Source organism: Puma concolor, chromosome E2, assembly GCF_028749965.1.
Source record: "Puma concolor isolate L17-30 chromosome E2, mPumCon1.1.hap2, whole genome shotgun sequence".
Taxonomy (NCBI): domain Eukaryota; kingdom Metazoa; phylum Chordata; class Mammalia; order Carnivora; family Felidae; genus Puma; species Puma concolor.
In genome coordinates, this window is record NC_141681.1 from 55,287,510 (window position 1) to 55,311,895 (window position 24,386).

Consider the following 24,386-nt stretch of genomic DNA (forward strand, 5'->3'; position numbering starts at 1 on the left):
GAGCCGTGGGGAGGTTAAACACAAGGGCCAGGTGTGCCGGGTGACTGAGCCCCTCTCTGGGGCTCTCGGGAGGGGGGGGGAGGGGGCCTAAGACCACCCAGAGGTGCTGACCCTGCCGACCCTCCGGGAGGGGCCCCTGACACCTGACGTTTCCCTCCTCTCATTGCACCGCCCCCTCCCCCCCCCCCCGCATTCACTCTGTTTTCTGTCCTCTATGCTTTCATGACCAAAAAAAAAAAATTTTTTTTTTTTTTTACTTTTTCCGTGTTTTTTTTTTTAAAGTAATTACAGAGCAGGTAGTCATTGACGCAAACCTCCCTTCAGTATCAAAAGAGTCTGTGGGGCAGGTGAGGGCGGGGGGCGGGGGGGGGGGGGCGAAGGTGGGGGGCAGGGCAGGGTGTCCGGAGGCTCTGACCGCGCGCGCGTCGTCCGTCTCTTCAGTTTCGGGGGCGGAGGGGCGGGAGGAGGGGGACAGGCGTCAAACTGCAAAAAATGAACCGTAAAAGGAGGGTTGTCGGGGATGAGGGGAAAGGACGCCCCCCCTCCCCGGAAAGCTCCTCTCTCCCCTGGAAGGCGGAGGGCGGGGAGGGGTCGCTAGAGAGAGCGAGGCGGAAAAGCGGAGGGTTCCAGCCACTTCTCCCGAATCCTGCATCCCCTCCCTTCGCCGGGGCTGGGAGGGGGGGCGGTGAGGCCAGAATCGCGGAGGCGGCTCGGTTCCCGGCGCCCCACCCTGTCCTCGCCGGGGGGGGGGGGGGGGGGGGCCGCCCTGGGGTCCGCACGCGGGCGGGGCTTCGAGCCCTCCTTCCCCGACCTTCCCTGCGCGGTCCGAGAGCGGCGGCGGCGGCGGCGGCGGCGGCGGCGGGGCCGCGGGGAGGGTCCCAGTCCGGCCCGGGGCCCGGGGCCCCCGCCCGGCGGCTTCAGATCTGCGTCTCTTGCACATTCTCCTTGGAGCCGCTCTTGAAGAGGAGAGGTTCGTGGATGGAGTTGAGCCCCGGGGGGCCCTTGCCCCCGCAGCCCCCGCCGCTGGGGTTGCCGCTGTAGTGCGCCTTGAAGGCGGCCGCCACGTAGTGGTGGTGGTTCAGGTGGTCGCGCTCCAGGGCGGGCAGGGCCAGGTGGCTGTCCCCGCCGACGCCCCCGCCCCCCGCCACGGCGGCGGCGGCGGCCACGGACACGGCCGAGGCCGCGGGCAGCTCGTCCTCCACGTTGATGATCTCCACGGTGCGCGTGGGCCCGTGGTGCTTGTGGAGCTGGTGCTGCTTCCGCAGCTTGTAGAAGGCCACGAGCATCACGGCGGCCATGAACGTGATGGCCACGAAGCAGCCGATGATGATCTTGGTGGTCTTCATGACGTCGTCCAGGTCCTTGAGGGCGTTCTCCGTCACGTCCGTGATGGGCACGGTGAACGCCTTCTCCGTGGGCCGTGAGGAGCGCGGGGCGGGCGCCGTGGTGGACGACGAGGCCGGGCCGGCGGCGTCCCCGGGCCGGCCCCCGCCCCAGACGCCGTCCGTCGTGGGCCCCGGCGGCTCCTTCTCCGTCCCCCGCGGCTGCAGGGTCTCCTCTCCGGGCTGCGTCTCCAGGGTCTCCACGGTCACGGTGGTGAAGTAGGTGTAGCCGCCCCCGCCCCCTCCGCCGCCTCCCGGGCCGCCCCCGCCGCCGCCGCCGCCGCCGCCGCCGGCACCGCCGGCCGCCACGGGGTCGACGGCCGAGACGTTGAGCGTGGCCGAGGCCGTGGTGTTGCCGGCCGAGTTCGTCACCATGCACGTGTACTGGCCCGTGTCCTGCACGGTGACGTTGGTGAAGTTGAGCGTGCCGTCGTGCAGGACGGAGATGCGCACGCGGTACGAGCCGTGCGTCATGAGGGTGCCGTTGGGCGTCAGCCAGTTGACGGACGTCATGGAGGTGCCCGTGCGACACTTGAGCTCGGCGGCCATGCCCTCGGTGACGTTGAGGTCCGTGGGCGGCTCCACGATGACGGGCGCGTAGCAGGTGAAGTGCGACTGGTCCAGCTCGCCGATGTAGCGGCCCTTGAGGCCGGCGGGCGCGTGGCAGCGGGCGCAGCACGTCGTGTTGCTGGGCACCGTCTCCTTGAGCCACCAGCTCAGCCACAGCACGTCGCAGTTGCAGTGCCACGGGTTATGGTTGAGGTGGACGCGCTCCAGGCGGTGCAGGGGCGTGAAGAGGTCGTGGGGCAGCGACATCAGGTTATTGTGGGACAGGTTGAGCTCCTCCAGCGACTTGAGGTCGTCGAAGGCGTTGCGCTCGATGGTGGCCACCTGGGCGTGCATGAGCCACAGCTTGCGCAGGCTGGTGAGGCCCTGGAAGGAGCCCGGGCGGATCAGGTCCAGCCGGTTGCCGGACAGCTCGAGCTCCTCCAGGCGCACCAGGGCCGTCAGGTTGGGGATGTCCTTGAGATTGCACATGCCCAGGTTGAGGTAGCGCAGGTTGACCAGGCCCTCGAAGGCCGCCTCCGAGATGTACTCCAGCCGCTTGAGCTCGCCCAGGTCGAGGCGCCGCAGGGAGGGCACGCGGTTGAAGGCGTACGAGGGGATGCTCTCGATGGGGTTGTTGCGCAGCCAGAGCTCCCGCAGCTTGGACAGGTACTCGAAGGCCTGCGTGGGCACCGTCGTGAGCCGGTTGTCGAACAGCTCCAGCGTGTTGAGGCTGGGCAGCCCGTTGAAGGCGCCCACCTCGATCTTGCGCACCAGGTTCTTGCTCAGCTGCAGGATCTCCAGGTGCCGCAGGTGCTTGAACGTGTCGGTCCGGATCACCTGCGGTGGGGGAGGGGAGACACGGATCAGCCACGCCAATGCTGGTCATCGGAAAGTCACCGAGAAGGCGAGAATGCGGGGCGGGCGAGGGCGCAGAGCGGGCCCCGCCCCTTGCTGGTGGGAGTGTCAGACGGGAAGACCACCCTCGGGAAACGACTGGATTGTTCCGGTTAAGGCTAAACAACCCCCCCCCCCCCCCCCAACACACCACCCGGCCCTTCCACTCCCGAGTCTTTTTTTCCCCAGGAGAGAGGAGAGCAGCTGCCCATCCAAGGTTCTGTGATGGGCGCTCACGGCATCTGCGTTCGTGACCGCCTGACCGGAAACGACCCCGATGTCTGTCAGCCCTGGAGAGGCACACGCTGTGTGTCCGTCCGTCTCTACGGTGGAACACGATTATTCACACACACCACGAATCTCGTGGGCCGGCATCGCGTTGAGCAAAAGAAGCCAGGCCCAAGAAGGCGCGTGTGGTAGGGTCCCGTCCGTTCCACGTCGTTCGTGTGCTAGGAGGCCCTCTCTGAGTGTGTGTGTGTGGGGGGGGGGGGGGGGGGGCAGGCCAGGCGGGAAAGGGGCGTGAGAGAACTTTCTGGGGATGATGGAAATGTTCCCAATCGGGGTGGTGGGGTGGTGGCTATGTGGATGAATAAGACGGTCAGACCTCCCCACACTGTTTAGATAAAACGGGGCATTTCATTATATGTAAATTACACTCCAGTATGTAAATTACACCTCAATAAAAAAAGGATTAAAAATACACCAACAGTTAACATGCACTGAGCCCTTCTTTGGCACGGGACACCGTTCTAAATGCTTTATGGGCAACAACTCATTTAATCCGACAAACTGTCCTACGAGGTGGGTACTTACTCAGTATCTGCAACTGTGAAATCCATCAAGCTGTGAAAACCAGAAGATTGTTCATAACTTTGGCACCAAATGCCACTGGGTGGTAGGGCCCGATCAGAACTTGGGGGAGGCTATTTAAAGCTTTTATTGATCCCACTCATGTGACTATTCAAACACTTCACTCTAGAAATATTCCCACACTTGACGAGGTTTAGAAGAGCCAGGAGGTGCTGCGCATTAGTACCTCACCTTTCTTTTCTTATTTTAAAGATTTTTTAAATGTTTATTTATGTTTGGGGGGGGCGGGAGGGGCAGAGAGAGAGGGAGAGACAGAATCCTAAACAGGCTCCACACTGTCAGTGCAGAGCCCGATGCGGGGCTCAAACCCCTGAACTGTGAGATCACAACCTGAGCTGAGACCCAAGAGTGGGACGTCCAACTCAGGCGCCCCAGTGCCTCACCGTCCTAACATCAGATGCCAAAACACATCTGGCCTCAAGGGTTCCACTTGGGGGTTTATGAATTATCTCCATCTTAGCAGGAGGCAGAGAGAGGGGCAGTGACTGACCCAAGGTCACACAGGACGGACTTGGGATGGGACTGAGGCTGCCTGCCCCCAGAGTCCCAGCTCTTAACCCCTGAACTTGGCCGCCCCCTCTCAGGCTGAGGCTGAGGGGTCACGGGGGGTGGGGGGCAGTGCTGGGCTGGGCCTGGGAGGCGGAACCTTACCAGATTCTCCCTCATAGTCATGGTGCTGGGTACACTGAGACCACTCAGCCATCAGATGGCATTTCTGAAGCCTAGTTAATGCCTTGGGGGGACGCTTCATTGTAATCTTAAGGGGGAAATGGAGAACTCTAAACAGCATTCCATGCGGTCACGGCTTCGTAGGATTCTACGTTAAAGATTTCATTTTGGGGGCGTCTGGGTGGCTCAGTTCATTACACGGCTGACCCTGGATTTTGGCTCAGGTCATGATCACATGGTTTGGGAGACCCAGCCCCGAGTCAGAGCAAGGCCTGCCTGCGATTCTCCCTTTCCCTCTCTCTCTGCCCCTCCCATGCTTGTGCTCTCTCCCTTTCTCAAAATAAATGAACTTAAACAGATAAATCCTTTTTTTTTCTTTTTAACCTAATCTCTATGCCCAATGTGGGGCTCGAACTCACAACCCTGAGATCAAGAGTTGCATGCTCCACCACCTATCGACCCAGCCAGGAGCCCTGTGACTTTGTAGAACTTTAAAAAGAAGCAGAAGAATTAGGTGTTCTCATCTATGCACCGAGAAAAGACTGTCAGGAACTACTCCAAGCTTTTCTTGGTAGTGAGCTTGGTAGGGATTATGGGAAATTTTTATTCTTTCCATATATTAAAACAAAATTTAATGTTTATTTATTTTTGAGAAAGAGAAAGAGAGGCAGAGAGAGAGGGAGGCACAGAATCTGAAGCAGGCTCCAGGCTCTGAGCTGTCAGCACAGAGCCCGACGTGGGGCCATCATGGCCTGAGCCGAAGTCGGGACACTCAGCCGACTGAGACACCCACCCAGTTGCCCCTCTTTCCATATGTAAAAAAAATATTTTTTAATATTTGTTTTTGAGAGAGAGACAGAGTGGGAGCGGGGGAGGAGCAGAGAGAGAGGGAGACACAGAATCCGAAGCAGGCTCCAGGCTCTGAGCTGTCAGCACAGAGCCCGATGCGGGGCTCGAACTCACGAGCTGGGAGATCATGACCTGAGCTGAAGTCGGACGCTCAACCGACTGAGCCACCCAGGCGCCCCTTTCCATATTTTTTAATGAACAAAAAATTACTTTTATAATAAGTAGAAAAACACTTTAAAAAGTTTTTTTTTTTTTTTTTTTTTTTTTTTTAACCTGAGAGGCACCTGGTTTAAGGAACAGTGACAACATTCCCGGTCCTGCCATAATCTCAAAATAACATCAGTCACTACTTATGCCAGTGCTATGCAGCAGAAATGCAGTGCGGACTACATAGTTACTTTTAAATTTCCTAGAAGCCGCATGAAAGAAACAAACAAACCCCAGACAGGTGAAATTCATTTTAAAAATATATTTATTCAACCCAGTATATCCAAAGTGTTACGATTTCAACACGTCATCAACACAACTGACGAAGGAGGTACGTTACGCTCTCTTTGCACAAAGTCTCTGAAATTCCACGCGTGGCTTGTAGCCCACGCGCTCAGTGGCCCCGCGTGGCCAGCGTGTTCGGCTGTGCAGATGTACCGGGTGCTTCCGTGACTCCTCGATGCTTTCGGAGTACGACTGAGTTTTATCCTCCAGCAGCTTTATGAACTGGGACTGGTAGTGCCCATTTCTGACAGTGCCTGGAGGAAGCCAGTGGCTGGGGCACCATCTCTTAACATCTTTGTACCATTGGGCAGACGCAGGTATGGCCGTGAACTTGGAGCCCGGTTCACGTCCCCTTCCTCCCCCCCCCGCCCCGCCCCCCAGCTATCAGCCTAGCCCATTCTGAGCCTCCCACCCAGAGCCGGCCACGAAGGGAGAACAGGAGTCCCTTTGGGGGCCACGAGGCCCGCGCTGGAGAGTGCTCAGGGGCTCTTGACCCATCGATATTATTGTCGTTGGCATCCGGTGGTGCACCATTGGCCCCAGAGCCTGTGGAGGGCAGCTCCTGGGGCACGGAGCCCCCTTCCGGCACATCCAGCTGAAAATCAGAGGCGAGAGCCTGACACTGTTCTCCGCTCTCTTCTCGGTTCCCTGTCTCACCCCCTCCTCTCCATCCATGGCCCAGCCGGGCTCAGCCTCGTCCTCTCCCGCCCGGACACCTGGCCCCAGACGTCTCTTTACACCCACACCCCCGGTCCCTCCAGGAACCCCCATTATTCCCAGCGCAAGATTCTCCCGCTCCGCACTGATGGTGCCATCCCATAAGAAGACCCAGTCTCTGGGCAGCCTGGGTGGCTCAGTCGGTTAAGCGTCCGACTCTTGATATCAGCTCAGGTCATGATCTCGTGGTTCATGGGCTCAAGCCCCACGTCAGGCTCCGTGCTGTCAGCATGGAGCTTGCTTGGGATTCTCTCTCTCCCTCTCTCTCTGCCCCTCCCCTGCTCTCTAAATAAATAAATAAACTTAAAAAAAAAAAAAAAAGACCCAGTCTCCACCCTCCAGTGGCATCGATCGGCTTGGCATGAGCTCCCTTCCTCTTCCAGGGTCGCTCCCTCCCCCTGTCCTGCTCTCAGCAAGTCCCAGAACACAGCCCCTGGACTCTGTGCTTCCTGTGCCCTCTGCCAGGAAGACCTTCCCTACTTTTTCTTCTGGCCTCCTGCCATCTGCCCTTCAACACCCAACTCCTGTGTCACGAGCCCCCAGCCCCTGCCGCAGCTGTCCATATGCCCCTGTCACCCACCCGAGTCCAGGCCCCTCCACGGGTCACCGCCGCAGGGCTTGGAGCACAGTACTGTCTTGGGGGTCCTTCTGACCAGAACGGAGGTCCAGTCCCTTCCTGGAAACCAGATTCCCGAGGAAAACAACCCCCGCCCCCCGGCAGCTGGCCTAAGCAAGGTGGTCTCTGTGGGCTCAGGGCGAAAGGGGTAGATGACGAAATACATCTGGGCTGTTAAAACGTCGCGACCCTCAGATCACCTGAATGGTTTCCAGGAACAGTGGGATGAAGGTTGGGGGGGTGGAGGAAAATGTACAGCTCAGAGCAGGGATCAGGACAGGCCCCACCTCTCTACCACGCATTGGCTCAAGTCCCCTGCGGGCCTCTGGGGATGTTAGAACAACAGAGCACATTTCCATGGGCCTTTCCCCCTTGCTGATAAAAGTATTATATATTCATTTTAGGGAAAAGTATACGAAGACAAGAAAGTCAACCATGGGACATGTATTTATGTTAACTTACGTGAACAATTTCATATATATCCTTCCAGTCTTTTCTCTATGCATACAATGCAGAGATATCTCTTTTTCATCTTTTTTTTTTCTCATATTTTACAAATTTTGGTGACATAATATACTTTCCTTCAGGGCGCCTGGGGGGCTCAGTTGGTTGGGCGTCTGACTCTTGACTTTGGCTCAGGTCATGATCTCATGGTTTGTGGGATTGAGTCCCGAATAGGGCTCTATGCTGACCGCTCAGAGCCTGCTTGGGACTCTCTCTCTCTCTCTGCCCCTCTCCTCCATGCAGTCTTTCTCTCTCAAATTAAATAAATAAACTTAAAAATACAAATGCACACACACACGCGCGTGCACACACACACACACACACACTTAGGCCCTGCATTTCCCCTTAATAGTAGTACACTGTATTTTCCCATATCGTGATATATACTTTGAAAACAAGTTTCATGGCTATCCAGAATTCTTTCCCAGGGTTACACCTCCTTTGGGACATGGAGATGGCATTGCCAGGGTCAATTATTTATTTTCCTTAATACACTTCTGCCTTCTTTAAGTTCCTGCAGTGAACATAGCTAACTTCTAGAATGGGACAAAACCTTGGTAAATGCTATCTCAGGAAGGAGTCTGTCTAAAGCGCGCTGGTGGGGGATGGGTCCTCGCTGGCGGGGGGATGGGTCCTCAGGAAGCCCCCCCCCCCCTCCCCAGGGAGTGGCACCTGCGGGATTTGACCTCCAGGGCTGGAGGGAAGGGGCACAGCACGCTGGCCTGGGGTCTCTGCAGGCAGCTGGCGGTGTGGCTGTGTCTGCGCCAGAGACTGGGGGCAGCCCCAGGACCCTGAGAGGCCCTGGGGCTTGGCTCCTGGGCCTCATGGGTCACTGCACCCTCGCCTCCTCCTCCGAGGGAGCAAGGGGGAGAGTTTGGCCGGCTGGTCCCAGTGCGTTCCATGGGGTGCGACTCCACAGCAGTGACAAAAAGCTTTCCTGATCAAACAGGAGCCGCGCGGTCCCTCCTGGAGGTGCCGCTGCCGGGGGCTGAAGTTCTGGGAAGTCCTGCGGGAAAGGACAGTTCCACTTCGCTCCACTCTGGGTTTCCCAAACATCACAAGCACAGAACCCTCCTTGCAGGGTGCCTTTGATCATCGCCCTGGGAAATGCTGGTGTTGCACAGAGCAGGCCCTCACTCGCTGTTTCTATTAAAAATAATAGTAACGGGGCGCCTGGGTGGCTCAGTCGGTTAAGCGGCCGACTTTGGCTCAGGCCATGGATCTCATGGTTTGCGGGTTCGAGCCCCGCGTGGGGTTCTGTGCTGCCGGCTCGGAGCCTGGAGCCTGCTTCGCATTCTGTGTCTCCCTCTCTCTCTGCCCCACCCCCACTCACATTCTGTCTCTCTCTCAACAAGAAATAAACATTAAAAAATTTTTTTAAATAAATAAAAAAATAATAATAGTAACAACAATAGCAGCAGCAGCAGCAGCTGGAGGACCTGGCCGTCACTAATCACCAGGGAGAGAATGAGGTGGGCTCTTAAAAAGTTAGACGTGAGAGTTTGGACAGAGAATTCTAGAAGGACAAGTCCGCTGGTCCAGGTTCCTGAGACACCGCGCCTTCGCTCGGTCTTGGTGGCACTTAGTTCTGGGGCCTCCCCAGGTCCCTGCAAGCCGAGCGGGAGCGCACTGAATGCCCGCTTGCTCCTCCCTCCTGCCAGGGTCCCAGCTCTCAGTGCGGTCCCCCAGCCCAGCTTCCTGGTCCAAGGCGGGCCTGCAGCCTCAGACCCCACGCCACCTGTGGCCTCACCCGTGGGGTTGGCTAGCAAGCCTGTGGTTCTACTCTTCTGGAAGGTCTCACAGCCACAGCCCATCTCCAGGGTCTTGCCACACCCAGGACCTTCCTCTGGAGCCTACCATGGCTCCCCAGTGCTCTCAGAGAAGAAGACTCGGCCTGCATCAGAAGCCCTGCTTGGCCTGGCACCTGCTTGCCTCTCCCCTCCCCTCTACACGTCCCCCCCGCACCCTCATTGCCGCCACCACCCTAGCCATCCTCACTCCAGTGACCTTTCACAGCCAACTCCTGGAACTATCTCACCAGGTCCTCCCCCTTTACATATGCTGTTCCCTCTTCTCAGCTGCCCTTCCCTTTTCTTCGGCCCTTTCCTTCCAGCCCAAACGTCTCATTCATCATTCATTCATTCATTCATTCATCCATCCATCGCTTTTTATTTCGTGGGGATAAAGCGGTTCTGAAGGAGCAGATGGGGGAGGGGCCATTCCCCGTGAAAGGGCATCGCAACGTCCACCTTACAAAGCTATCCTCAAGACTCGGGGGAATCGCTGACATCTGCCCAGCACGGGGTGTGGCACTGCAGGTGCTCGCTGAGCCCCAGTGACAAGTGCCAAGTTCTGGGCTGCGCATTCTCCATTCAAGGCGGCTGTCCCCCAGCAGCCCCCAAGGCAGGTGTTGTTAGGCTTTCGTTTCAGAGAAGGAACCCGCTTTGCCAAGTCGCCCAATGAGGAAGCAGCAGAGCCGGATTTGAACCTGCAGGCTGAGGCTCAGTGGGGTCCAGTGACTCAGTAGGGCTGCCCGCTGCGCCCTTGGGGAAGGGCACAGGTGCGCCATCTCCCCGACCCTCTGCATAGAGGGACCCCAACTACAGTCTGTCCACAGCGTGCATCTCGGCAGCGTCTGAGGCTCTTCCGGCTCCGCATGCTTTGTCTCAGTTGCCACGGGAAGGGTGTGCGTGGAGGGAGATGAAGGGCATTTCCCGGGGGGGGGGGGTGGGGTCCCCCCAACCACTTTACTAATGCGCTTGGGAACCGAGCGGGACGGGGGTGTTGCTGCAAAGGAAGCCTGGTTTTATTGAAGATGTGCTGTAGGGTTGCTTTAAATAGCGAGTGCTTTTTATTTTTACCAGGATTCCAGTAGTTGTCCCTTCTCCGCAGGATGCCTGGGGAGCAGCCTAGTGGGGAGTTGCTGGGTCTGGGTTCGAATCCTGGCTTTGCTGCCGATCAGCAATGTGACCTTCGGCAAGTGCCCTACTGTCTCTGAACCCTCTTTCCTCACAGGTACTGCACGATTACTGTGAGGCTTGGACACGATCGTGAGTACTTGGAGCAGGGCAAGCATGCAGTATATATATACATATATACATATATATACATACATGTATATATATATATACACATAACATTGTCGATTCAGCTAATAATGATCATGAACATTTGTCCCATCTCTGGGCATCCAGTGTCTGCATCCTTCCTCTACACAGGCTAACATGCCGTTCAGACACCGCCACATCCCTGCTCATAGTCCTCCCATGGCTCGCTATCACCCTTGACGTGGGGTCAAAGGCCCTGCAGGCCTGCCTCAGTGCCTGTCCTCTACTCCAGCCATATGGAGGTGTATGGACGGATTCCATAGGCTCACCAGGCTCTGCCTAGCCTCTCTGGCTTTGCACCGAGGCTGTGCCCTCTGCTTGGAATGCTGTCCTCCTCCTTATTCTCTGGGAAATTTCAGTTTCCTTCCCCCAGCAAGCCCTCTTTGTTCCCCTGCTCACTAAGGTGTCAAACACATTCTCTTATCACATTGCTTTGACACGTCCTTCTCCTCGGCTAGGCTATGAGTGTATGAGTAGAGAGTCCATCTGGATGGTTTCCGCATTCCCTATCCCCAGTACGAGGCCTAGTTCATGGCCGACTTCAGCCAAGTGTGTTGAATGAATAGCCCAGAACGGACAAGGCTCTGGTTTGGAGAGCACCCAGTAACACCAGTTGATGTGGGCCTACACACCTTTTGGCCTGGGTGACAATGCCACCACGTTGAAACCCTTAGTGATGGAACTTGGGAGCTGAAAGAGCACTAGCCTTCTGGTTCCAACTTACTCTTTTTTTTTTTTTTTTGGTAAGCATTTGCCATCTTTTTTGCTTTCATCCATTCTGACCTGATGTTTTAGGTGCGTCTTTTGGATTTTTTTTTTAAGTTTACTTATTTGTTTTTAGAGAGAGAGAGAGAACACACACAGAAGGGGCAAAAAGGGGCAAAGAGAGAGGGAGAGAGAGAGAATCACCAGCAGGCTCCACACCATCAGCATGGAGCCTGATGTGAGGCTCGAACTCATGAACCATTAGATCATGACCTGAGCTGAAATTGAGAGTTGGGACACTTAACCAAATGAGTCACCTCGGTGCCCCTGGATTTTGTTTTTAGTACAGTCTGAAAATTGCTGTCTTTTAACTGGAAGTTTAGTCCATTTACATTTATTGTAATTACTAATACATTTGGAATTATTCTTACTGTTACTTTGTGCTTTCTGTTTGTCCTGATTTTTTGCAGCCTATTCTTTCTCTTTTCCTGTCATCTTTATCATTGATTTTTTTTCTTATTCAATTTCCCCCGTCTACTATTTTAGAATCTATATATTTTCCTTTTCTCTTCTTTTAGTGGTTACCCTTAAAATTTAACACGCATACCTAAAGACTAAAGTCAGCCAGTTCCTCTCTTCTCCTCCTCTCACAAACAATACAAGGCTGATCCCATCCTGACTCTGAAACAAAATGCCATCCTGGGCAGGTTCCCAATAAGGCAGAAGGGGAAAGCCGTTGTTAAGTGCCTATTGTGTACCAGACCTTGTATTAAATGCTCTGAGGTGGTGATCTCATTTAGTCCTTGTAGAAATCCTGTCACATGGGTGTTATCAACCACACGTCCCTGCCTCTCTTCTTATTTGATGGTTTACCGCTGAGGAAATGGAGATTCAGAGAGGAAAACTTATCTGCCTTTGGTCTCACAGATCCAAAGTAGCAGAACCAAGATCGACGTCTGCTTTTCCTCAATCTAAATAAATACAAAGTCTCCATCCGTCTGCACATCCTAAGCCAAGAGGGTTGGACTCTCTGTTGCTTTCAATGCAGTTTGAGCCATGGGGCCTGTTCATTATTCAGCCATTACCCACGTGTTGATTTGCTCATTTGACAGATATTCTTGGAGTGCCTGCTATGTGTCAAGGATCTTGCTGGGCTCTGGGGATCCAGCCGTGGACAAGAAAGAAGCAGCCCTGACTTCCCACAACCTGATCTTGAGTGGGGAGGGCACTAAACATAATAATTATGCAAATGATCCTTTAAATGGCAATGGTGTAAACAGATCATGGGTGCTTCCCTGGTTGTAGGGGGAGAGGCAGGTGTGGGCCGTTGTACAGCACAGCTTGACCCTCCCCCTCCCCCCACCCAGAGCAGATGATATTTAAACGGGGGGTCACTGTTGTGACCGCTGACACAAAGTAGGATGGACAAGGTGGGGACTGGTTCTTGGAGTGGGCAAATCCCCCTTCCCTCCCAGCCTAACATTTGGCCTGGCAGGACACTGATGTCCTCCTATGTTGCAGAGGAGGTAGTCCTGGGGTCTTGCCTCTGACAGCAACCTAATAGCCAAGTACCCTTGTCCCCTCACTTCTTCAGCCCGTGGTTGCTGAGCCCTCTTCCCCCTAGGCCCGGCTCTGTGCTCACCGTCAAGGGTACAGACACCAGTCGGACAAGAGAACGTGGCCCCATCGATGACCACTCCCAACCCCAAGGTGGGGGGGGGGGTCTCTCCTTCCTCCTGGAGGTTGGTCTATTACTTAGGGGACTTGCCACTTCAGCTATAGTTGGTAAACATTACTAACACTGAAAAAAAATCCTACTGCGTTCTGTTGGGGTTTTTAAGAAAATAAACTATCAAGAATTCCTTTATTAACAATTTAACTGTGGTGGGAGATGATTAAGTGAATTGTTCATCTAAACACTATTAAGATAAATTGTTCTTATACGTTTTGAACGTACTGAACCGACAACAAAGCTTAGCAGCTCGCTGTCTTTTCTTATGTGTGTTAGTGTTTTGCATTCACGGTTTTAAAAACATTGTTATTTTTCTGTACTAAGTGCTTTTACTAAGAGCTTTTATGATGACTTCTCCTAGTTCCTCCTTCCCTGAGATAAGGGCCTTGTGCCTCCTTTTCCATGGGGATTTCCCTGACCACCGGGACCCGCCAGGAGCCTGGCAGGCTTGGGTCTAGACTCAGCTTCCCCAGGCCTCAGTGTTCTCTTCTGCAACACAGGTGCAGGGGCCGTGGGGACTAAGTGAGAACAAGCCTGTATCACTGCAACACAGCTCAGCCCAGGGGCAGGGTGGCCACTTAGGACGCAGCATCTTCCTCCTTCAGTGAAATCCATAAATGTCACTTCTGTCACTATTACCTCGCCCAACAACAGGTTCTAAACTTGTCCCTGTTCGAAGGTTCCAGGCCATGCTGGCACTGACTTCTACCGGCAGGAGCCCAGAGGCTCCGGGCCCCACCTTCCAGGAGCCATATTGGGTGAGGGCAGCTGGGACCAATGTGTCAGCCTCCACAGCACCCCTGCCCCCACACCCACAGGCCGACCCTCAAGGGCAGTGGGTGGGGAAGGGCTCTGGCCAGAGCTCAGTGGCCCCCGCTATCTATCTCAGGGGAGAGAACTCAAACCCCAGGGCTCCTCAGCACCCCAGACCATTCCTGTGCTCAGACAGACTTGTCTCACCCCTGCCCCAACCCAGCCGGCTGCTCTCACTCTTGCTCATGGGCCCTGTAGCCTGGTGGTTCAAGCGGTGGGGTCAGACAGCTGGAGTCCTGATTCGGGCTGCCTCTCTACCACTTCTGGGACGTGGGTGAATTATTTTTATTTTTATTTTTAAAAGTTTGTTAATTTTTTTTTTTTTTTTTTTTGAGAGAGAGAGAACCCCTCTGCACTGTTAGCACAGAGCCTGGCACAGGGCTCGAACTCACGAACCCTGAGATCATGACCTGAGTCAAAGTTGGACGCTCAACCGACTGAGCCCCCCCCCCCCCCCAGGCGCCCCTTGGGTGCATTTTAGACCTCTTGGGGCCTGCTTCTCCATCTGTGCAATGGGGATTATAAAATCTACTTCTTAGGATTGGTGAGGGAATTAAACGTCTTTCCACACATGAGGGGCTTAGTGCCTTCGAGGTTAAGTGCACCATCTATGCACCTGTCACTTTCCTCCTCCTCTACACCTGAGCTCATGCTGTCCTGGAACGCCATCCTAGCCTCTGCACCTGCTCGGGGCCCAAGTCACTCAAGGCTCGCTAAAAACAGAAAAAAAAAAAAAAAGCCTTTCTCCTTGCTAAGGCTTCCTGACCATCCCTACCCCGTGAGAAGTCTTTCTCCCAGACGCCAGCTCCTCTCACCCATGTATGTGACTGTCCATCTACACTCACTGGGCCATTGCCCGCCCTCCGGTCCTCCCCCTCATCTCCTTCCATTCATCCACCGGGGAGTTGCCTTCTCGGGCCTCCTGGGCCAAGCCCTGCCCTGTTTTCTGAGTCTGGCCTGCTCCTCACCTCTGTACCCCTGCCCCCACCCCAGACAGGCGTCTGAACCTGTGCAGATAATGCCCTGGGAAGCAGGGCGGGGGGATGGGGTGGGTACGATCTGTATCAGGAGCTAAGTGCACCCCAGCTTTGCCTAAGGCGGTGGGGTGTGTGGGGTTAGGTGAAGGCTCAGGCGGGGTCAAAGACCTCCTTCCCAGTGAGGCTCCCTGGCCCCCTGCCCCCCATCCGGCTTCCACCTCCATCTTGTGAGCTCACGGGCCCTGCCTTCCGTGTGCTTCCCTCTCTGCATCCAGCTGTGCAAAGGTCTTGCAGCAGAGCCTGACACATAGTAGTTGTTCAATAGGGAACTGGGGCATGAGCTGGGTGCTGCGGACTGACAGGCCGGGGCCAATCAGATGCAGAAGGGACAGGCGTTCGGGGAGCAGCTTGCAGCCTGCTTCCATGTGGGGAGGAGACCCCATGCCCGGTGTTGTAAGGATTAAACTCTCAGTGTCTGGGGTCCACGAGGAAGTGTGCCTGGCGCCAGGCAAGTGCGGAATGTGACTCTGGCCCTTCAGAGGTGAGGTGTGTTTTCGGAAGGGCTGGAAGGGCAGGGCTGGGGCGGTGTCTGGGTCCAGCAGAGGGCAACCCCGAGTGTGGTGTGGCTGGGACAGGGACAGGCAGGCTGGCGAAGGGTCCTTGCAGCAAGGGGAGCACTGTCCGTCTTAAGGTCCAGGGATGGCATGGCGACTCTCACTGGGGTGTGTGTGGGGGGGGTGGCAGTGCACGGGAGGCTAGGAGGAAGCTGGGGCAGGTGTCCTGATGAGCAAGGACAAGGCCAGAGCAGGGGCTGGCTTTGTGGACCGCATCAGAACTGACTTAGCTTTGAGCCTGAGGCGCCAGGACTACACAGAGCCCAGCCAGCTACGAATTAGGAAGCATCAGGAAATTAGTGTTGGAAAAATCAAATTCGGTAGCCAGTCGGCCTGGGCTAAGTCCCAACTCTACCCCCCAACTGTGGCTTCTTGCACAAGGGTCTCACTTCCCGCACCACAGTCTTGCTGGTCCGTGAAATGGGGAGAACAGGACTTACAGGGTAGTTGTGGACAGAGCTCGGAGCATTGCTGGGAGGCTGCACACACACCCTTACTCCCACCCTCCCAAGCGGGAGGTGGGCTCAGAGAGGCAACCTGAGTAATAGAGGGGGAGATGTGGGTCTCCTGTCTCTCAGGCCTCAGTCTACTCAACTGAAAAATGGGGATCCCCACCTGTCCCTCTCCTGGGGCTCTCATGAGGCTCCGAGGCCACAAGACTCTGCAAGATGGCGAGACGCCCTCTGATTGGTTCATGTAACGGTTGCATTTTGGGCCAGTGGTGACGTGAACAAGCGTGCACAAGTACGATCAATGAATTTGGGGTGCCGCGGGGACTGGGGGGCCTTGACCTGACTGGGGGTTCAGGGAAGGCGCCTCTGGGGTTGAGTCAAGAAAGACGAGGGCGAGCGTGACAAAGATCTCACTGTCAATCCTTGCTAGAGCTGCTCAGCTCCTGGCCCCTCACCAGGGTCCTCTCCCACCTTAAGTCCGCATGCGAATGCACTGCCCCCACGTGACGCCGTGTCCCCAGGGCAACCGGGAGCACCTAGAATGCAGTGGCGTTCAGTACCTGCTTGTCCAAAGAATGAAAGCATTGAATTTCTCAGCGGCTCTGTGACGGAAGGGCTGTTGTTATCCCCATTTCACAGATGACAAAACTGAGGCCCAGACAGGTTTGACAATGTGCCCGAGGAAGAGTTGTGAGTGAAGCCTCAACTGTCCCCACACCTGTTAAGCGCTGGTGCTAAGTAGATGCAGGGGAGAGTGGAAGGGCATTCCAGAAAGAGGGAACGTCCAGTGTGAAGGGGCCCAGGGGTGCAGGAGGCCGGAGGCAGGGGCCATGTCCTGAAGGGCGCTATCTCAGGGAAGGTAACAGGTGGACCACCTGGGGGCCTGAGCTCGATGGCGTCGGACTCCGCCACTTGTGACATGTGGCTTGTGCTGTCCTTCCTGGAGCCGGCTCGCTGACAGTCCCATTCCTGCTCCGGCCTGGAGCACACAGGCCACTCTCCACGGCATGAATGGGGAGGAGGGACTCCACTACACCCGCCCCGGCTCGAAAAGATTCTATGTCGAAAGTCAGGTGGAGTAGGGACCGCCCCCAAACTGGAAACGGTCCGAATGCCCATCCAGAGGACATGGATGAAGAGATCGCGGCAACTTCATCGGACAGAATATGACCCAACAATAAAGAAGGAAAAGGAGGGAGCCCCGGGCTACAGGAGAACGACGAGGAGACCAGGCGGCCGAGAGGCACAAACGGCAGCTGGGGGGGCAGCGGTGTAGACGGTGTAGATGGTGTAGATGCACTATTCTGGCTGTTAGAAGTCAGGGGAGGGGCTGTCCCATTTTCCATCTGTCAGATGGGACAAACACTCCTGTCCTTGTGAGAATGAAGAGGCCTGGGGAAGGGAGAGCACTCCCAGTCCCCCGGCTCAGGGTAAATGCTCTGCGGTTTTTGGTTTCTGCTCCCTTTCCAGGGACAGGTGAGCGAATCCCACTACAGACTGTTGCCTTCAGCTCGTATACCATTTTGTACATATTATATGTTTAAGTAGAATTTTTCTTGATAACAAAAAGCACTAGGTGCCCTCACTGAAGAAAATTTAGCAACTGAAGAAAGTGAACAGAAGAAATGCAATTATCCTCCATAATGCTAGTGTGAGGGGAAAGGCGGGGCCAACGTTTCTGGGTGGTCCCTGCATTTTGTTTTTGCTTTCAGGACAGTTTTATTATTTTATTATTATGTTTAAAGTTTACTTATTTATTTTTGAGAAAGAGAGAGAGAGCACAGCAGGAGAGGGGCAGAGAGGGAGACACAGAATCTAAAGCTGGCTCCAGCCTCTCAGTTGTCAGCGCAGAATGCTGATGCGGGGCTTGAACTCACAAACCCTTGAGATCATGACCTGAGCTGAAGTCGGAAGCTCAATCGACTGAGCCACCCAGACCCCCCCCCCCTTTCAGGGCAGTTTTAAAACAAACTGGACGTCCTGCTTGCATCCTTTGAAAGCTCAGTGTTACATTCTAAGCATTTCCCCTGTGTCCTTTGATATTCTTCGAAACTCTGTTTTAAATAGCTAAGTAACACTCTGTTGTAAGAATGCGCCCCAATTCACTTGACCAATGCCCTGATTACCAAGAACTGAGGCGGCTTCTGTTCTACACCTTGGCCCTTGGGCCATCCTTCAACCTCTCTCTGAAGCACCTCTGAGCACTTCTTTCGGGTGGGTGGATGGGTTTCTTAGGCCAGAAGCACATGTCCTTGCAGAGCACCTTCACACACTTGCCCACACGACCTCCCGGTGGACCCCGAGGGACCCTGCTTAAGTCCACGCATGAAGTCTGATCCAGAGAGTCCCCCAAAGATGTTACCACGAGGCTCCCAAAGGGGTCCTGAGGGGGATTTTGTGGTGGAGGCAGCTCCAAGCCTCCTGGGTGTCTGTCCTGATTCAGAGGTGGGGGGAGGGCAGGAGGTGGGGGGACACCCACCAAGGAGAATTCTGCAGTGGGTGGACACACGCTCGCACAGGCGTGCACACACCCTGATGTGGATGGCTCTTAAAAAACCCCGGGCTGAGTGAAAACAGTAAGACAAAGAAAGCCATCTATAATGCAGCTTCATCTACATAAATTAAAAATACATGCACACAATAAGCATTTTGCAAGAACACACACAAGCAGAAAGATCCACAGTAAACACATTAGGATGGCTGGCTCTGGGGAGGAGGGGAAAAGAGCCGGGCCGAGGAGAGGAGGAGTGGGCCCGCCCCAGGCGGGAGCTGTGTGGGGTCCCTGGGGCATGTGGCCTGAGTGGCCTCAGGGCTGTCAGGGCTGTGAGGTCAGGGGGAAGGGGCGTCCCTAGGCCTCTGCCTAGAAGGTGACTCCACAGGCTTGGGCTTTCGCGCCCCTGTCCCGTCTCAGAAACGATTAGGGGGCCCATGGAAGGCTGCTGATATTTAAAAATTATTTTGCTTGCAAAGGCCATTAAAACAACCATTTCCACCACCTGCTGGCCCTGTTGTGTCCCAGGAGGGCGTCTGAACCCTCTCCAGAGATGGACACCACTGTTCTAGACAGAAGCTTTTGCCGGCACTCAGTGCACTTGGGGCTTTAGGGAAGGTGACGGAAGCTTAGAGCTGCTCCCCAGTTCTTGTAGGTGCTTCAGGGACACACACACACATACACACACACACACACACTGCCAAGTCCCCAAGGCAGGGGCTCGGGAGCCAGCCGACCTTCCATTCATAGACAACTGTCTGCTATGCACCTGCTGTGTACCAGGCTCTGTTCTCGGTGCTGGGGGTCCAGCAGGGAGCAGGGTGAAGACCCCCTTGAGGGAGTCATTGTCTGTGCAGAGCCAGATGACAAGCAAGTGACCACGGACAGGACAGGGAGGCTCTCAAATCCCCGGAACTCAGGCCATTTCTACGGGGCTTTGGTGTCAGGCTGTGTGTGTGTGTGTGTGTGTGTGTGTGTGTGCGCACGCACAGTCCCCTGCATGTTTGGGGAAGTACCAGCCACCGTGAGCAGGACACATAGGGCTTGCAGGGCAGTGCCTCTATGATCGTCCCTCTGACCCCGAGATTCTACTTCTAGGAATTTCTCCCAAGGGCAGAATCCGGAAAGTTCCCAAGACTGAGCACGGAGGTTGTTGACCACAGCGCTGTCTGTATCAGTGAAAACACTGGAGAGAAGAACGGACTAGTTAAGTAACGGGATGGCCAGAATCCTACACAGTGATTAAAACTGATATTTTGGACGAGCATTAGTGTCAGGGAGAAAGGTGTTCATGTTACGCTCTCAGGTGTTGAAAGTCAGCTACAAACTGATATCAAATGGTGTGGTTTCATTTTTTTTCTCAAAAAAGTAAAAAAAAAGGAAAAAAAAAAAGAAATCCCTTTACCAACCCCCCCTACCAGGGCACTGGCCAGAAAGACACTAAATGCTAATGGGAGTTACCTGTGAGTGTCGAATTACGCTTGGCTTTTGTCCCTGTGTTTTTACTTAGGTATATATTCTAGGTTTTCTAAATTAATTTGCATTCATTCTGTAATAAATAATTTAAAAGTCAATTTGTATAGGCTCAAAAAAGAGCCAGGAAGCCTTTAAAAACAAAATGTAAACAGTAGTTATTTATATCTAGGTGGTGGGACTAAGGGTCATTTTTTTTCTTTTTCTTTTTCTTTTTAACTGGATAATGAAAAACTTACTTTCTCGGGGTGCCCGGATGGCTCAGTCGGTTAAGCATCTGACTCTTTTTTTTTTTTTTTTTTTTTAATTTTTTTTTTCAACGTTTTTATTTATTTTTGGGACAGAGAGAGACAGAGCATGAACGGGGGAGGGGCAGAGAGAGAGGGAGACACAGAATCAGAAACAGGCTCCAGGCTCCGAGCCATCAGCCCAGAGCCCGACGCGGGGCTCGAACTCCCGGACCGCGAGATCGTGACCTGGCTGAAGTCGGCCGCTTAACCGACTGCGCCACCCAGGCGCCCCGCATCTGACTCTTGATATCGGCTCGGGTCATGATCTCATGGTTTGTGGGATCGAGCCCCACGTCGGGCTCTGCGCTGGCAGAGCTTGGGGTTCTCTCTCTCCCTCTCTCCTTCTCGTGCGTGCGCGCTCTCCCAAAATAAATAAACTTTTTTTTTCCCCTACAGTTACATTCCCAAGCTCCTCCACTCCTGCCACCTGCAAGGTGCCCACGAAGGGAGGCCAGTCTGACTGAACGTTCACAAGCACCTGCTCTCATGGACATCACTCTTTCCACCCTGGGGGAACATGCAGTTTGCAGGGGGACGGGGGCCTCTGGGGTGGGGGTGCCAGAACCCCGAGGGATGAAACACACCCACTTTTGTGTGTGCTTAGCACTGTGCACGCCGCGTGGCTGCAGGAGACCCGTGCGTGACTTATAAAGAAGTTCACTCACGTCCATGGGGCTCAAGTGCACACCCGGACAGAGATGTGGGTCAAACGTCTGGAGGCCAGTGGCCCCAGGAGATGGGGTGACAGACGCGCCAGCTAACAGGCCCAGGCAAAGGGGCCAGCTCAACCCCAAAAGAGAACCATCCTCTCTTGCCTCTTCCCACACACGCTCTGCTGGAACGTCCTGGTGTCTCCACCTTCAAAACACGCCCAGAACCAGCCGACTTCTCACCACCTCCACCGCAAGCAGCCTGGTCCCAGCCGAGCCCCCGGCATTTCTCACCAGAACTCTGCACCAGCAAGGAGACAGCAGATCGGGGATTCAAACCCGGCCCCCCTGGCGCAGGATCCACGTGCCGTATGGGCCTCCCTGCACCTCAGCTGGGGAGACCCATGTCAGCAGCCCGTCTGCCCTCTGCTCAGAGCTTCCCCCGGCTCCCGGCTCATTCCGAGAAGAGCCCACGTCCTCACCATGAGGCCATGAGGCCCTGCGGCCCTGTGGGATCTGCCCTCACCTCCCACCCTCTCTCCTGGCTCACTGTGATCCGGTCACACCTGCTTGTTGCTGTTCCTCCCACATACCAGGCAGGATCCTACCCCAGGGCCTTTGCATTTGCTGTCCTCTGCCTGGAATGCCCTTCCATGAGATTCCACCTTAATGTCCTCCAAACGTTTGCTCAGATGTCACCTTCTCCACTAGGCCACCTGGACCTCCTGTCTTTAAAGCTGCAGCCAGTCACCCCTCCTCCTCCTGCACCCACCGTCCCCAACCCCCATCTATTTCCTTTTCCCACAGCCCTCAGCATGTTTAACACGTGCCATTTACTTACTTATCATGCCTAAGTCTAGAATGCGGGCTGGGGGTAGATAGGACAGGTTGTCTGTTTCGTTCACTGATGTATCTGGAGTGACTGGACCCACGCCTCCCACACAGAAGACAACCAAGAGATATTTAGCAAACACGAGCATCCTGGGTAAGGGCAGGGATATCTGGAGGGTGGGGGGCGGGGCGAGTCCAGGGGCCCAGACTGGAAGGCGGCGAAGCCCAGCTGTGTAGGGCTTGGCTGTCACAATATAGAGGCTGGATTTCACTCCTGAGGCCAGGAGGCTTCAGTGGGTTTCAGGCAGAGGCCAGCACCCCTTGGGGGCCACTGGGAGGATGGACTGGGCTGGGAGTAGGGGCTGGCGGTGCCAGGGGAGCGCTGCTCGGGCCGTTGTGCGCCTGCGGGCAGCCACAAGTCTGTGGGCGGAGCCCCGTGCCGGCAAATGTTTGCCGCACTGAATCGTTCCTCGAGGCTCCCCAAAGAGAAAATGGGCCCAGTTCTACTGCAGGGTCACTGCCGCGGCCTGGGGCTGCTGGTGGGGTGGACTCAGCGGCCCCCTCATCGCGGACGCACTTCCTGATGCGCTAACATCTCCCCTCCGACTTCCATTCCCCAGAATGCAGTTGTCCCAGCCCAACTCGCCCGTCCCGTTCGTTTACAGTCTCTTCCCTTATACGTACACAAGGGGAGGGCCCTGCCCTTCCGTCAGTACCTAAATCAGGGCTTGGCTCGGAGCTGGTGGCAACACGTGTGGAACGTCACGTGAGTAAAGAAAGGCCGGAACCGGGCAGGCAGAGTCCAGGGAACAAGGGCGAGAAGGAAGTGAGGGTGTCGGCCCCCTGACAGGAGTCAGGGGCGGGTCAGCAGGGACTCCAGCCTGAGGATGCAGGTTAGACTCCCAGCGAACTCTACAGAAGGCACCCTGTTGAGGAGGGTGGGGCCGAGCCGGAGGACATCCTGACCCCAACACTGGCTTCACTGGTCCTTGCCGTGCGGCCACCAGGATAGCCTTCTCGACTTGGGCAGTAGTGCCCTTGGTGCTGCGCCCCTGAAAGAGCCCCTCTGTCTTCTGCAGAGGGGGAGCCCTGTCCCCAGGCTCTCCGGGACAGTGAGATGGGCGCCACTGACCCCTTCCCCTCCCAGGGACAGACAGGGAAGTGCCATGGCGGAGGGGAACCTTAGCTCCCAGGGGCCTGGGACGTCACACGCCAGCCGTCTTCTCTCCTAGCTTTATGGGCTGGGGTCGGGGGAGGCTTGCGTGGTGCGCGGGGGTACCGACCCTGTGCCTTTAAAATGGTGGTTCTCGGGGCGGCTGGGTGGCTCAGTAGGTTAAGCACCCGACTTCGGCTCAGGTCATGATCTCGTGGTTGGTGGGTTCGAACCCCGCGTCGGGCTCTGGGCTGACAGCTCGGAGCCTGGAGCCTGCTTCAGATTCTGTGTCTCCCTTTCTCTCTGCCCCTCCCTTCACTTGAACTCTCTCTCTCTCAAAAGTAACATTTAAAAACTTAAAAAAAAAAATAGTGGCTCTCAACTAGGGAGACCCCCCCCCCTCAGTATCTGGCAACATTTGGAGACATTTGGGCACCAGGGGCGAGGTGCTGCTGGCATCTGGTGGCCAGGGTTACTGCTCAGCACCCTACAGCACATAGGAGTCCCCACAACCAAAGGACGATTGGGCCCCAAACGTCAACAGAGTAGAGAAGGAGAGACCCTGCTTTAAAAATGCACAGCTCTGCCCTCGAGGCATCATTTATAGCCTGTCTTAGCCACAGTCACAATTAACCGGATGGCACCTGCCCCGTCCAGGCACCAGCCACGCGCTTGGACAGGAGACGAGGCCCACGGGAGTGCTCAGGTCTCCAAATGTCACGCCACCTCCGGGAAGTGGGCACATGAGCCCCACACCGCACGGCAAAGGAGTGCTCGCCAGGTGCCAGGAGATTCTAAGTCCCTGGCAAGTCCGAAACCATCAGCCGTCACCCCACTCCCCAGGGCAGGAGGTCTTAGCATCCCCATTTTGCAGACGAAGAAACGGGAGGCGCAGAGTCCACGTGAGCCCGAGGCCACGCAGCAGGTGTAGCGGCGCGGAAGGCACGGAGGCCTCGAGCAAGGGGTCGCTTTGCCCACCTGTGACCCCCAAGGGCAGGCCGAGGGGCTTGCCTGTCCTGTGCTGGCGGAGGCAGGCAGGTGGCCTGGCACAGAGGTGTTTTCTCGTCAGAGAAAACCCGGGCAGCCTTAGTTCAAGTTAATAGGATGCGAACAGTATCTCCTAAGTGCCACAGGGACGGCCATGAGGAGCTGGAGGGGACGCCCAGAAGGCCTCCGCCACCTCGAGGAAGAGGAACCGGCCACCACCTGTGCAGCGCCACTACCCCCCATGGCTGTGTCCCCCCCCCCCCACCACCCCACCGGATGCCGGCCCAGCTCACCTGGATGCCATTCTCCTGCAGGTTCAGGTACCGCGTGTTGACAGGGATGCTGGCAGGGACCTCGGCCAGCTCTCTCCGCGTGCAGATCACCCGGCTGGCCTGGTTGCTGCAGGAGCAGGCCGCGGGGCAGGAGGTGGCCGGCGGGGAGCCCCCTCCGGCGGCCAATGTCATGGCCACGCCGCCCCCCGCCGGCCCCCAGGGGTGGGGAGAAGAGCCAGAGGGAAGAGCAGGGCCCCGTGGGGCCAGGACATCCTACCGGGCGGCAAGTGGGGGGCC

At 55.9% G+C, this 24,386-nt stretch overlaps 1 protein-coding gene across 1 annotated transcript; it reads right to left on the reverse strand.

The window, feature by feature from the left end:
* Nucleotides 1–436: 436 nt before the first annotated feature.
* Nucleotides 437–24,377, reverse strand: LOC147573758 (leucine-rich repeat-containing protein 4B-like). Its single transcript, XM_086690527.1, has 2 exons — nucleotides 24,111–24,377; nucleotides 437–2,768 (listed from the first exon to the last, which is right to left on the reverse strand). Exons 1-2 carry the CDS (start codon nucleotides 24,279–24,281, stop codon nucleotides 918–920), a joined length of 2,022 nt encoding a protein of 673 aa, XP_086546653.1. The 5' UTR covers nucleotides 24,282–24,377; the 3' UTR covers nucleotides 437–917.
* Nucleotides 24,378–24,386: the final 9 nt, after the last annotated feature.